This window comes from Rhea americana, unplaced genomic scaffold, assembly GCF_003343005.1.
Source record: "Rhea americana isolate MKP2758 unplaced genomic scaffold, rheAme1 scaffold_195, whole genome shotgun sequence".
Lineage (NCBI taxonomy): Eukaryota > Metazoa > Chordata > Aves > Rheiformes > Rheidae > Rhea > Rhea americana.
This window is the reverse complement of record NW_028186094.1, coordinates 1,206,606-1,221,841: the sequence shown is the minus strand read 5'-3', so window position 1 is coordinate 1,221,841 and position 15,236 is coordinate 1,206,606. Positions and strand designations below refer to the sequence as shown.

At 40.0% G+C, this 15,236-nt stretch overlaps 1 protein-coding gene across 1 annotated transcript in view; it reads right to left on the bottom strand.

Moving 5' to 3' along the window:
• Positions 1-13,881, bottom strand: part of PPP1R8 (protein phosphatase 1 regulatory subunit 8) — a 23,457-nt gene extending 9,576 nt beyond the window's left edge. Inside the window, exons 1-2 of the mRNA XM_085302970.1 lie at positions 13,755-13,881; positions 1,394-1,454 (exon numbers count right to left, since the gene is read on the bottom strand). Coding sequence (XP_085159096.1) covers positions 1,394-1,454; positions 13,755-13,819 — 126 coding nt within the window. The 5' untranslated portion in view covers positions 13,820-13,881. The remainder of the gene's footprint in view (positions 1-1,393; positions 1,455-13,754) is intronic.
• Between the last annotated feature and the right edge of the window lie 1,355 nt (positions 13,882-15,236).

Below are 15,236 nucleotides of genomic sequence, written 5' to 3'. Positions count from 1 at the left end.
CTTTATGTCAAAGTCCTTCTATGTATTTGCAAAAAAAAAAAAAAGCTTCATTTGACTGCTTTCTGACCTAGGAAGAATATAGTTTATTTGTGAGATACCTACTTATGAGATTCAAGGTGCGTTAACCAAATTTTAAAGAGCAAATCTCTCTCCTGCTAGGCACCAGAAGGAGCTCTTAATACTATCTGATGCTCCTGTGGTAGCACACAATACAAAATAGGAAACAAAGGCTTTCAATTCCCTCAGTCTCTCCTGATCTACCATTGAGTTTTTAATTCTCCAAGTTTCTGTTCAAAGAACTTGGTTCACCTCCAATTTTGTAAACTTTTGCTCTCCAGAAGCATTTCTCTATTTTAGTCTAATTGCAAGTTAGAAGTAGAAGCAATCTCTCTGTGGCTAAAATATGGTTACTGGCTTGGGTCTTTAGCAACAATGTCAGAGGCTTTTTCTTTTTAACTTATTACTTTTGGTTGAAAATATCCTTTCAAAAAATCTGAACATTGATCAGTACAACAATAACATAGTAAGACTTCTAGTTATCAGTGATGCAAGACAAAGTAAGAAATAYAGAATATTTCCTCATTCTATATTTCTATTCTATGACTCCTCTGTCATAATAAAAATAATTCATCGTACCTGTATTAATCACAACACTCACTGCAGATCCAGAATACAGGATGAAAACCATGCTATATTTTGCGCAGTAGGACAAGGTGAGAATCTTGTAAACTACGGGATGCTTAGTTGACCTTATTGTAAAATAAAATTAAAATTGAAGAGATCTAAAGCACGTAATACAACAGAGTTTTTACTCTTGCTCTTCTGTATCAGGGATTTATTTCCCACTTTTTTTTTTTTTTTTTTAATGGGTTTCTTCCCCTGAAGTTCCTAAAACAAGGTGTCTTCTGGTCATCTCCTATATGAGCATCTTGTAGCAAACAACCAAAACACACACACACACACACAAAAAGGCAAGAAGCCCCCCAACCTTGATCATAAATTGAAATCTGGAAGAAAYAAGACTCTGCAAAGTATCAGTTTTCCCTTACAAACATACCAACATACCAGCTGTGCATGTGTGCATGCACACATGTACATGCATGCACAGCAGGACACGTTTAGTATTTGGGAAGTGAAAGGTCCCTTCACTGTTTGTAAGCTGAGCACCACATTTTTGTATTTCTTCAAGACAGACTTAGAGCACAGCCAAAGGAAAACTGCTTTACTTTATCCAGAAGTTTCAGAGTAAAACCAACTCATTCGGAAATAATTAACACCAGGGAGAAGTGAAACGCTTCTGGATGAATATGGTAAATGCAATGACTAAAAAGCTTCTTACCACTGCTGCCTACGTATATGATRCACTGAACACATAAAAGATACACTTTCATACCTCAATGAGTTTGTCTCCTTTGACTACATCCAGATGTAAGCCAGGTGGAGGCTTTCCTGCCCTGGAAAATAAACAAAGGAAAATATAGTATCAAATTATTCAAAAAAAAAAAAATTAGCACTGGAGCTATAACACACCAAATCAATACAAATGTAAGCAGATTTGCTTTGGGGAAAATATGAAACCCTCATAATTGCTACCTTCTTCCTGCCAATTCATTCTGAATGCACATAAAACATACATTTTTAAAATGAGAGTTAAGCTGACACAACATGAGGTATTTCTCCAGGGAAAGAYAGCTCATTTACAAAATGAACATAGCAGCTCCCAGTAGGACATGCAGCAAAGCCAGGAATCCCCCAGCAAGTAGAAAATGGAATAGGCTGGGATCTAACACTGCAGCATTAGATAGCAAAGGGACCACTATGCTACCAAATTCTCCTTGGCCAAATTCTCAAGCACACAGCAGTTCAGTTCCTCTAGCCCTGTAGCTCCATCTCTACRCACACTCTGCTGAAGTAGCTTAGTCAGGAGGATAGTGTTATTCCCACTTGGGGAAAAAGAACAGAGGCAAACGAGACTAGGCAACTTACAGAAAAAACAACCCTAATATGCAGTAGAACTCATGAGAATTATCAAACATATATGGCATTCACAATGTTCAAAACTAGGACATTACTGTGGTATGAACACACTGCCCATCACTACATCGGATCTCAACTTGTTGGGAGCAAATGATGTTTTTCTATTCTGACCTCTAGAATCCGTCTCTCTAGTACTCCTTCACAGAGAATTACACTGCTGCTTGTCTCTGTGGCTGGACTAGCTTTCTAGGCAATGGCWGTGACCCATTTCTCAGCTCTCCTGTTGTCCTTCTGAAGAATTACTGCAGAAGGGTTCATATCCTCATTTATGGCTTTGCTTACTGCACAGAGAACAGCCACTATGGGCAGTGACATTCTCAGCAGGGCTGGGGAGGAAGGAAAGATCACTTATAATTGAAGCTGTTCACGAGGGTTAAATATAGATGTTCACGCTTCTGGGATATGCCTTCAACTTGGACATTTCTTCCCTTTCCCTAAGTCAATTGGTTGTTATATACTTACTCTCCCAGAAAACTTCATACAAGAATACAGCTCTCCTCTCCCTACACTTCATTTCTTTCTCAAGTATTGTACTTGCTCTAACTTCCTTAATACTAGCCTGCTCTGATCTCTCCCTGGCCCTTCTTGAATTTACTAATTAGATGTTCACAGTTTTTCTTAGCCCTTCTCTAAGACTGTGGATAATACCATTCTGTCAAATAAGATGAATACAGCCAATACCAATTCTTATTCTTTCTGACCAAGGAACAGTAGCAACAAAAGCAGAAAGAGCAAGGCTCCATGCCAATTACTGAAATGGTGACTGCTTCCAAGGAATGGGATTGTGGTGGCATGGGGGAAAACTAAAATGTTTGCAATGAAGTTGCACAGCACAGCTGAGTAAACTCTATAAGGCCTGATTGTTCCTGTCACTCATACAAGCAGCAGACTGCTTCATCTCAAGTATTTGTCTAGGCCTACTAAGCCAGGCTGTACCTAAATATTGCTATTTCTTCCTGTGCTTCTTTCAGATCCCAGCGCTCTCRTTTTTCACTAAAGGCAAGTCTCACCCATGCACTCGCTCTTCAGTATTTTCCTTTCTGCTCTTGAGCACTGGCAAACTTGCTTTCCTCTATTCCATGCAAGTTACCAAGTTCTAGTAACTCTGCAACACTTCTTTTGACAGTTTTCAGAACATGCCTTACTTTGATCAAACAAAAGCTCCTTTTTTTTTTTTTTTTTTTTTTTTGGACTCACCCCCTTTCTTTTCTTAACCTCTCCAACCCTTCACAAATTAACTTCACAAGCAGGTCTAGCTACTCAGTCTGGCTTCTGCTTTTCTTTTCAGTGATAGTTTCCTGCATACTTAATGATTAGCATCTCCTTAAAACCCCTGAGCAATACCTTCATCAGCTGAGTCAGGGAAAAACCTTCTGAGCGTTATAGCCCAACTGTGTCCTCCTCCAATACACACAATCTTGTCTGATGGTAATTTTTACCATATATAATCTCTGATCTTTCCTTTCCCCCTTTACTCATCATTTCACTTGTGCTGCTGTTTTCACTCTGCTTTTACCTTCAGTTCAATTTTGAACACAACCCCCCCCCAACACTAACATAAGATAGCACTCTCTGATAACAAAGTGCTTGAAAAATCTATCCATTCTCTGACTTCTTCTTTACTGAAAGTCTTCTGTAGACAGTAATTTCCCCCACCAATCTATGCCTACAAAACACTAAACACAGTAAGGTTGCAATATTGCTTAGTATACTGCCAAAACAAACTCACGGAAACCACCCCTGGTAGGATTCCCTCCCCCCCAAAATAAATAAAAATAAAATAAAATAAAGTAATAATAATAAAACATTCCTTTGGAACACACTAAATCAGTGTTACTGCTAAAGCTGCTAAATTTAGGATTTTATAAAACTCTTAAAGAAAAGGTAGTAGAATTCTCCAGTTGTGTCCAGTCCTGTGATCAACTGCAGAGCTGCCAAATATCAGAAATGTTAACAGCCCTCATATGCTCTGCTCTATCAGATCTCTAATCATGTGCATCAAGGAGGCAAAATACTGTAAGGCATTCTCTTGCAAAAATCCACTAGCAGAGTCTGTTAGATCTGCTGTTAAAGAGTATTTTCCCCTTATTTCCAGCATAACAAAAAGTCCTCTCCCTCCTAGTGACAGCACACTAAAACATCCATTAAACTAATTTTCCTACGCGATTCTGAGAGATGGAGAAGTTACCTGAAATCAACAGACTCCTCTCTCTAGAATATATATGGACAACCTGGTGTAGCACTGCTGAGATAATGGACCTTACCTCAGAACTTGGATCCCTTCAAGTGGATCCATGCAGAGTGCTTGCTTTTGAAGGAGACAAGATGCTGTTCCATACCTTTCAAATCATATATCGCAGTTCCACTGCTTTAACAACTTCTATTATCTACATCTCAGCATTCTGCAAGTGACCTTCAAATCAGGCCTGCAAAAGGACTAACTGCAAATGCTTCATTGGTTCACTAAGTKTAACAGAGACAAAAATATGTTTCCATTTGAAAACATGCTTAGATTGTTTACTGGATCTCCAAGGGCTTACTTGGAAGAGAAGTCTTCCAGAAATTTAATGGGGCTCATTGGTAAAGAATATGGCCATATCAACATCATTAAATGAATTCTCTGATCAAGGAAGAGCTGAGAGAACAATCCTACACTAGAGTTTTCCTTCAGTGAGAATGAGYACAAGGAACTCAAGAAGAAGGTTCAGTTAGAGAGACTTTAGGACAAGCTGATAGACAGAAGTAACAAACTGCAAAACCCAGATGGTATTTACCCAAGTGATCTAAAGTATCTCAAGTATTAAACAACTTCCTACACATAACAGTTTTGCAATCTATTAAACTACTCTCACTGTCAAAAGAATAAAGGTGTCAACTGTGACACTAATTTTAAAGTATATTCCAAGTGTGATGTGGAAAATACAGACAGTAAATTCAAGTTGTGTCCCAGGAAATCAGTAGGAACTATAATAAGTACAACCAGCAGACAGATAAGAACAGAATAATAGTCAGACCAAAGCAGAGTCACCTAATCCAGTGTTCAGGATGGTGCACTCAATGGCATTTTTCACCTTTCTTGTAAACTGACAGCACTATATATGTAAGAGAAGAGCTCTTTCTGTATGAAGAGCTTTAAAAGGACTTTACTTATGCTTCACATCCTTGGGGAATTGTCCTGGGCAGATCAGAGTGACAAAYCCAAAATTAGAAACCTTTTGCAAAATGAAAACATCCTCCAGTAACTAATACTGGGTACCTAATACAAGCATACTCTCCCAGTTACCAACAGTTACAAATTCAAGGACTTTTTGAGCCATAGATTTACTCTCTCCTTAAACAGCTGCTTATGTAATGGCTCTACGAACCGACGTAAACTTATGGCATTCACAAAATCTTACAAAGATAATTTCACAGATTAACTACATATAATTAAAGTACTATCACCTTTTGTTGACTATGAATCTGCCTGTTATTAGTAGTCAAGCTACAGACATCCAACATTCTCAGTTGTTCCTCTTGCAGACTGCAGAGGAACCTAAGCTCACCATTTGTTATATGGCTGTTCTATCTCTTTTATTGAGGTAATACTTAAAAATAATACCTAAGAGAAAGGATTAACATGGTTTTTGAAGAAGTAATATCTTACAGTCTAACAGAATTACTGGAGACAACCAAGAAGATATACGCAAGGGTATCAGTACAGCAAACTGGCATTTTAAAAAAGCTTTTGACAAAATTATCAAGTAGTATTAAGGAAACTAAAGTGCAATGGAGAAAACAAAACACTAATCCACCAARTCATGTAAATGCTTAAAAATTAGGAAAGAGCAGGGTCTGGCAAGGGTTCCATGCTGTTTAACAGACCCATAAGTAACCTGGAAAAAGAGAGTGAATGAACAAATGAGAAAAATCATTGATATCAACAATTATGAAGGACAGTCAAATCAAGACGACAGAGCTGCAGAAGAGTATCACAATACTGAAATACAGCTTGAGAGAAGAATCTGTAAAAATCAGTTCTCTCAAGCTCCATGTAATGCAAAAGAGAAAGACCACCTGGACCACACAAACACAAGGAGCTCCAAGTTCATTACTGTYACTCAGGAAAGATCCAGAGCACCAGTTGACAAAGCAAAGACACCATAAGGAAGAAATTTTTATGCTATTGTACAAACAATATGTATTCACATCTTCAATGCTGTATGACTAGTTCCTCATCTTATAGTGGAGGGCACAAATTAAGAGAAAGCAGCACGGATGGTTTTGGACAAGGAAAAAAGCCCATCTTTCTATTCAGGAGCTTTAGGGGGAAAATAGTAGGCAAGTATTCACTCTCTTAGTCCCCTTAATGAATGCAACAAAATCACTGTATTAATTATATCTTGAAACCTCAAAATGAAGAGGTCTTGGATTTGAAAACAAGGAGTGTACTTTTTCCTATATTTGCATAATTTGTGGAGCACACTRTTGCAGGATGTTGTAGAATTAAACTCTATCAAAAGCACAGGAGTTAGAAAATTTGTTGAGGCTAGCTCTAGTGTTAACCGTTAAACATGACAACCTAGACACAACCTTCAGCTCACAAAACCCCTTTAACTTCTGACAACTGAAAGCCTAGAGYGTAGTCAAGGGAAAAACGCCTTCCCTTCAAGTCTTCCGTACAAGTTATTGGCCTCTATCAAGATAGGATACAGAAACAAACGGGCTGTTGGCTTCAATYAGCACAGCAGTTCTTAGGCTCTCTTCTGTAGAAAGAAATGGAAATAAATAAAAATTCTTCTCAAAACAAGAAGCAGGCCAAACAAGAATTTGCTGTTGATCTTACAAATCAGTGATGGAAATCAGAAATACACCTTTCTTAAAGCACACCATACACATCACAGTCTGAGACCAAGTTAACACTGGGATCTGTTCAGGTGATTTGATAATAAATTCGGTAACACAAACAGGAATGACAAAATTAAAGCTCAAAGTTTGAAGGGAGGCATTTGTGTYTTCTCCCACCCTTCAAAACATTAAAATCATACTCTCCAAACTTGCAGTTGTAAGAAACAACTAAAAAAACTTGTGATCCAAACTAGATGATCACATACCCTTCCTGAATATAGGAAATTACAATAYGCATTAGAAATATTTTATAGATGATTTCTTATGAGAAGTGTGGTAGCTGCTTCAGCTGAAAAAARTATTCCATTTGTATTAAAAGTATTTGTTCAACTTCACCTTGGCACTATGCACACTTTGTTATTACAATGTATAAATTAATATAAAACTAGATCTTACCGGTTCAATGTGCAAAACTCTTTTTTTTTTATTTGTGAATTAAGTCTCTGTAGAACACAGTGAAATCAGAAAACTGYAAACAAAATTTAATTCTTGAAAGTAGGACCAAGAACATTCCAGTGGAGAAAACTGAGGACTTTACGACACCAAAAACTGAATTAAAGTCTCACCGAATTAAATAGGAAAGTGAACACCAAACAGCAAGGGCTAACGCAGTAATTAACTGGTAAGATTACTTATTCTTACCCTGAAAACATAGAAATAATCATAAAGTTAAATTTCCCTGTAGAAACCACAGTAAGACAGGGCCTCCACAATCAACAACACCAGTCACTGCTATTTCAAGTCATATTGCTCTAACCACATTTAAGTGAACACCTCTTAGGTTTTTTGCCTCCATTATGCCCACGGGGAAGCTGTTCCAAAGCCGTTTTATTCTGTATTCTGATTCTTATCCTTGGTTTCCACCCTAAACTGTTTGTTTTTCTTGTCTGTCATAAAAAAAAAAAAATCCTTTCTTCATACTATCCCTCCTTAAAAATATTTAGCGAAAGCCAGTATTTCTGTTACACTAGACAACTAAAGTTCTAGCCTCCCTCAAAGTCAGATCTCTCTCCCCCATCAATGTGTTTGCCCACTGCATTGGGCTCAGTTTGAATTGAGCCTTCTTAAATACAGGTAACACAGATTATACATTTTCCTTAGTGTCTTTACAACAGCAATAACATTTCCCCACCTCAGAAAGATTAACTTATTACACATCAGGTAGAATATCAGTCTTTTTATTTATTTTTGAACAGTTTTATCTTACTAGTTGCTGATGGTCATTCTTTGATTAACTATGTACTTGAGTTTTCTTCCTTTCATTTCCAAATAGYGAGTTTCTAGCTTTTAGAGTAAGTTCCTGTTATTCGCCCCCATTTTCCATCTTACGTTTCTACATTTCATCTTGTTTTGATTGCTTCAGTCTTCAAAGTATACCAAAAGAACTGGAAAATACCCTAACATTTTTTTCTTTTATGTTGACCACACTTAACTTATGTTACTAACAAGCGTTGTGGCCGTTTTTATCAAGGTTATCAGCAAAAAAAMCCCACATTAAAGTGATCAATCCAGAGACTAACCCTTAAGAACACCTTTCTTCAGGCAATTCCTCTGTCTAGCTGCAATTCTCTCCTGGAGGCCAATTCCTTTAACACTTACATTGCTGATATGAGCCCAACATGTCCTCATAAAATGATAAGTTTCCTGTGTGTTCAAAAAAGCTCGTTCTCAAAGAAACCATGTTTATCTGACAAAGTCACCCTTTGACAGATCTACTGGATCTACTTCCCCATCTTCAGCAATTAATTTCCTCAAAATGCAGTCTAGCAGCAGAACAGAGCAAATCGCAGGTTTTCTTACAGTAGCAAAGCATACGAATTTGTTGGCCTTATAAATGGCACCAGCTACTTAGAATGATTAGCAACAAAATAATTAAGAGGGACATTGCTGAAAAAAAGCAACCTCCAGGCTGGGGTTTTGAAGTATTAGCTTGTAAACACCTACAAGAAATCTTTTCCTCCTGCATTGGAGACTTTTTTTTTAAAAAAAAAAAAAAAAAAAAAAAAAGTATTTCTTCAATTTTTCCACCTTGCGCCCTACAGGCTGGTTCACTTTTCTGTGTATTACATGGCAACCATTCTAGGGGGGAATCTGTATAGATTATTTCTGCTGGTGATGGTAAACACTTTACCGCAAAACTATAGAGAAAAAGAAAACAGCAGATACAGGCAGATGAAGACGCTCCCCCTCCCAGCTGAGCTCTTCAARGAAGCACATTCAACAAGGAAAAATAAAACAGTTCAAAGAAAGAGGAYAAAGCCTTTAATGCTCTGGGATTGGATGCTAACTAAGAAGTAATAACGGAACTGAAATTTTGTTGAAAGCATCTCTGCAGCACTGCTGATGTTGATGTGTCTTTCATTTTCAGTGCCTATGTGCTGGTAGAGTTAAAACAGTTACATCCAGTTCAAATTCAGCAGCCTCATTGAATTAAGCCCTATGTGGTTTAAAGAGAAATTTCAAGTYTTAGCTATTAATGACATAGAGAGGACAAGTATAATTCTATTATGTTACTTTAAAATTAGGCCAATTATTTAGGTTTCTAAACATGGGCTCAGATGCCTAAATTTAACAACTTCCAAAAATCTTGGCCTATGTGACTACTGTATAYACCTTCTTGCCCAACTTCAAGGACAAGGTGCAATTTCCAGAACTGTAAAACTCATCATCTCCAGAAATTAATGTAAATCGTTGTCAGGAGTGGCCTGATCTCTACTCAGAGAAACTGAAGATGAACCACTGTTTCCTTTAAAACATACTGTTTTAAGTTCATTTATGTACATTCCACTACAAGCTTGACAACCGAACCATTTAGGTGTCAAGACAGACAGTAAAGAGAGGTTGCAAAGAATAAAGGCAGATTAAAACAGGACAAAAGGAAAGAGGGACAGTGTTTCTTCAAACACGTTATTCATSTCAAAAGCACCTGCCAAGATCATTTGCATCTCCTGTAAATTGYTGCTACTCGTTAAAAACCACCCCAGGAGGTATGCTAAAGATTTAACAAAGGTAAAGATATTTGTTATATAAAGACTTCTACTAATCTCATAGAATGTCTAAATTTTAATCAAAAAAGTACGATCAATATCTTTATTCCAGTTAAGTGAATGTTCCGTGACCCTGCTGACACATATATAGGAATTACAGTACATGCATAAAGCAAGTATAAATTTAGATGAGAGAGAATTCATTATTTGTCAACTGTCTTGAGCCACTTTAACTGCTGGAAATGAAAGAAGAGAGAATAATTATYTTATAGACTACAAAGTAGTCGACTACACTAGCATGAAAACTAAATCAAAGACAGAACTTAAAGTCAATGAAAACCTTGAATTTCAGTAGAGAAGGCTTTCCTGGAAACTGGGTACTAAAACACACCCATGTTAGGAAAGAACAGATACAGTAATGGAGGCAGACCTCAAAGCACAGTCAACAATTTAAAGGAAAAAATAGCTACTTCTGATTAATATTTTAAAGCTATGTTACTCGTGGTGGTGTTTGCAGCCAAAAGTGCAGCTCCAACAGAAGTAGAAAAAAAAAATCAGTAAACACTCTAATTTTGACTTTAATAGAGGCTAACAAGCTTGAAAAGGATTCACTGTAGAAGAAGCTGCTACTGACCATGAAGACATTGCAGCTCAATGGCTTTTGGTCACCCAAAACTATCTCTGCTAAGATCTGCACCATTACCTACACAGAAAAACATGTAGTTTCTCATTGCACCTACAAGACATTGAGGATCCATGCAGACTGCATCTACACTGATGCTTTATCTATTTGACTGTTGTTTGCCAGCAGCACATCTCCACCCGCTGACACCAAAAAGAGGAATTTTATTTCAAACCACATGCTAATGATATTTACTAGCATGACTCCCATCCTTCCAAATAACACTGCTAACATTGATCATCAACATCTCAGTGCCAAAGATGGGAGAATTCAGAAAGTCCTTGGAATAAACAAAACCTGAAGAACTAAKTATGGCAGCTGTCAAAATGACTTTGAAAATTCTGCCTTCTCTCTCTCTCTCTCTCTGCTCCAGGAACAGACTCACCCTCTGCCATGACCTTTGAATACTAAAGCAGATTCATTGTTTGCCATTCAATTTCTTAAAACCTTGCTGAAGCCAGCTATTCATTTACCAGTTGCTATAGCTAGCAAACCAGAAGTAGGAAGCCTTGAGTAAAACACACAAACAGTAGATTACATTTAATATATCATATGTGAACATCAATTGCATGAAGGCCTTAAAAGATACTGGAAGATATATTTAAATAACAAAACTACTGATCCAAAGCCTGCTACCGCAAACAGTTTTCACTCTGGAGGAYCGTAACTGCAGCTCATGCATAGAACAACTCTGCACGTGAATCTGCTATGAAAGCCCTTAATTTATTTGGCATCAAAATTGTGTCTCCTTTGGTTAGCTCCAACAGGAATAAAGGATTTAAAATTGTGAAGAAGAATTTGTAATTCAGTAGGTGCCAGTGGACTTAACATGAAGTTTTTACAAAAGATACAGTATTTTACTTTTCGGCAGACTACAAAAATCAAGATCAGAAGTAAATAAATTCAACCTGTTAGGAGGGTTCTTCCCTCCTACTGGATGAGACAGTGCAACACCACCAGCCATAACTGCCTAACACATTCCATTTTCAGTTGCTTATACTTTTAGTAGAATACAAACACTATTACTGGAAGCTATCCACYTTGGCTCCCTATTGCATATTAGTTTTTTAGGTTTACAAAACAGCTTATCTGWTTTAAAATAAATATTAAGTAAAAAATTACACTTCCCCCCCCCAAAAAAAAAAAGAACTTTTCACTGAGATAATTTACCACATCTATTCATGACAATCTGACTAAGACCAAACTATCAGGTATGTATTTTATTACACCTGTAAAAATACACTMAGTGTATTACAAACTTACAAACTCAGTAAGTAACTAAAATATTACAATTTGTACATGTCCAATAGAGGTTTAGTGGAAAATAAACAGTTTTTTGGCAAGTATATGGCAAGAATCCATATACTATGTTTTACCCAAAGAGTATTTTAGCAAGTTTTATTAAAAGAATATTCAGGTTGCAAAAAGCTCATCTCCAAAAAAGCTTGGAAATGTCACAATGAAGATGGGCCATGGCACTCGAACATGGTTCCCTTACTGATGGGTGTGAGAACTCAGACTTTAATCACATCCCTGACTCCCCTTCTACCTCATTTTTCTATCATTCAGCACAATGGATTTGTGCTACAAAACCAAATCACGCTAGCACAGTGAAGGAAGTGGTCTGTAAGACCCTATAGCATTTGCAGCAGAAGCCAGATAGTACATAGCTAAAGGGGTCCTCACKGTTATGGCTGTTATTCTCCTCTCCAGATGGTATTTATTTAGGAATTCTTCTGCAATAGCATGCAATTGAGTGAAACTAAACATTTCACAAGCTATACTTTTTCAGCTATTCAATCTAAGGCTTCCAGAGGCAGAAGTCTCTAGTGCTTACTACTGAATATAATGCAAGCTGTGAACACTGTGCTACARAAATATAATAAAAAAAATTAAGCAGATATGTCAAATTTCAGGTTGAACAACCAGAATGTACAGGCACTGTGTCGCTATTAGGCTTACTCCCTCGATCACATCATCATTMTACAGAGCACCATCTTATCTCATATAGACATTAGTTATTGAATATGCTTAGCACAGATAACATGGTAAAATACATGAGCAATTCTTTTCYACAAGAGATGTAAATGGTATTTACTGATTAAAGCAAGGACTTACAAAAATAAGTGAAAATTAAAAAGCATATTCACTAAGCATCCATTCACTAAGCACTGAAGAAAAGTACAGGATCCATAGTAAAAAAACAGATGACTATGCAAATAAAGACTGCAATCACGCACATATACATGCAAGGATTAATTAGCTGGTACCAGCTCACACAAATATGAAAATTCTTGACTTTTCAGTTCTAGCATTATGTCATTTTCCATGTAATTTAAAGTACATGTCACCTGAATAATTGGTCCCACATCACCAAAAGAAGATGGTATAGCAAATACCTATCTAGCCACCTACCCAGAAATTCAAAGCAAACAAATCAGGGTCCTAGATAASCCAGTGTAGAGTGCTGCTCTCAACAAAAGGTTGGACCAGATGATCTCCAGAGGTCCCCTTCCAACCTGCACTTTTCTATGCATGTAAAACCAACCACACTTGTGTTTCTAACACTGCTTCCCCAACACATCATTTTGCCCACACTTCCTATGCAATACAATATAAATCCAGGCTAATTTTAAGCTGATACAGTTCTTGCACTGGATAGATAGCAAGAATAGGAAATTTAACTTGTCCTACATCATATATTTTGCTTAAGCCCTTAAAAAAAAACCCACACAGCATCTCCTGAAAGCRCTCTGAGCTTCAGCCAACTCCACATTTCGGCATTAAACCCAAATAAGCCGCTGGTACTTGCTGACGAAGGGCGCATCCGCAGGGCCGCGCCTCTCGGAGCCCCCTGACAGGGCCCAGCACCCCGGGGAAGGGGCGGGTTGGGGGGGCAGACAGCCACTGCCGCTCTGAGCTGAGGGAGCCCAGGCCCAGACAGGAGGCCTCGCCCCCGCAGCTCTGCCCGGCCCCAGATTCCCCTCACATGAGCGGCCGCCAGCGGGCCCAGTGCCACTCCCCCGACCCGACCCGGCCCGGCCCGGCCCAGCCCGGCCCGGCCCGGCGGGCAGCAGCGCTCCGCCGCAGCTGCCGCCAGCTCGCTCAAGGCCCGCAGCGAAGCCAGGGGCGAGGGCGGCGGCCTAAACTCGCCCGCTCACCAGCTCGGACACTCGAAGAGCGAGAGGCCGCCGCCGCCTCCGGCCGAGTTCGCATTCGCCGCCATCTTGCATCTGCCCCATTCAGGCGCGCCGAGGGCAGCCTGGGAAACTGGAGGACCGGAGCGGGAAGCAATCCCAGAGTGCCCCGCGCGGCTCCGCCACAGCGAGCGGCGGGTGGGGGAAGGGGCGGCGGCGCGGTCGCGGCTGGCGCCCTCCCTCCCCCCGGCCGACAGGGCAGCGCGGAGGCCGGGGCAGACCCCCCCCTCGCGGCGGCCCGCTCCCGCCGCTGCGCCCCGGGGACGGCTGCAGGAAGCGCCTCGAGCCCGAGGCAGCCCTGCAAGACGTCGTGCGCCCCCCCTTCCCCTCGCCTCGGGGCGGTTTACTCCGGCGGGCGCGAGGGGCGGCCGGTGCCGAGCGGCTCTGCCGCGTCAGGCCGCGCCCCGGCCCGCGCGCTGGGGCCTCGGACAGCGCGGGCGGTCGCCGACGTTACCGCGCCGGCCTCTCACTCCCTACACACCCCCACCCCACAGGGCACCGAGGAGGCCCTCTGAGTTACATCCGCTCAGCTGAACTCCTCCAAAGGAAACAGAAACACGTGCATAACCCTGGAGATTAGAATGCTTTTTTACTTCTACCACAGGGCCCTCCTGCTTGGTGCTTTTGGAGAAGGAAGAGGGAAACGATTTAAGTGCCAGCAAGTATAAAAATAGAAGAGGAATAACCTGAATGAAATGCTTCTGCAAAAAAATGGGTTTGAAACCCCCTCATTTTACAACTGTTTTAGCTAGATAACCTGACAGGCTTTTTTAGGATCCTTCTCAGCCTTTGCAATGAATTGCAGGTAGAAAATAAATTAGGCAGTAGCTAATACTGATAACATAATCTGCTGTTGGTACAGCTAGTTGAGCCTAGGGGAGAGAAAACTAGATTTTGCCAATACTCCAGTAAGCCCCAACTCCCCAAAGAGCTGCCAATAAAAGGATCAAACACCCCCAAGCACCGCAGGAAAAGCTACCACTACAAATGGAGCAAGTTAGCTTATTCCTTCCCAGGATCTCACTGAGAGGTAAACTTCCTGCAATAGCTTTTCAGTAATTCTTACAGTGGTAGCAAATACATCTGTGCAGCGGGGAAARTTCTCTCATAGTGCCAGGATGCTGCAGCAGGGGAGATGAGAATTTCTGCTTGCAATCTTTCACATGCTTGTGTCTTAGTTAAGATCACTGTTAAAAACAGCAGCAGGACTGCTGCACACACAAAGCAGAGAACGAAAAGGGAGTCAAGTAACTACAGCAGTCCTGGGTTGAAGAAGCACTTGCGTCATCAGCTTTAGTTTCACACACTGAAACAGACTTGGGCTAGGAGGGATCCTAGAAATAATGCACCCAGGCTCTCTTTAAACATGGGGAAATAAGAGCTTTCATTTTTATACACAGGTGTATCAAAACAAATCTCCCCATGCAGCAGGCAGTGCATAAAGCA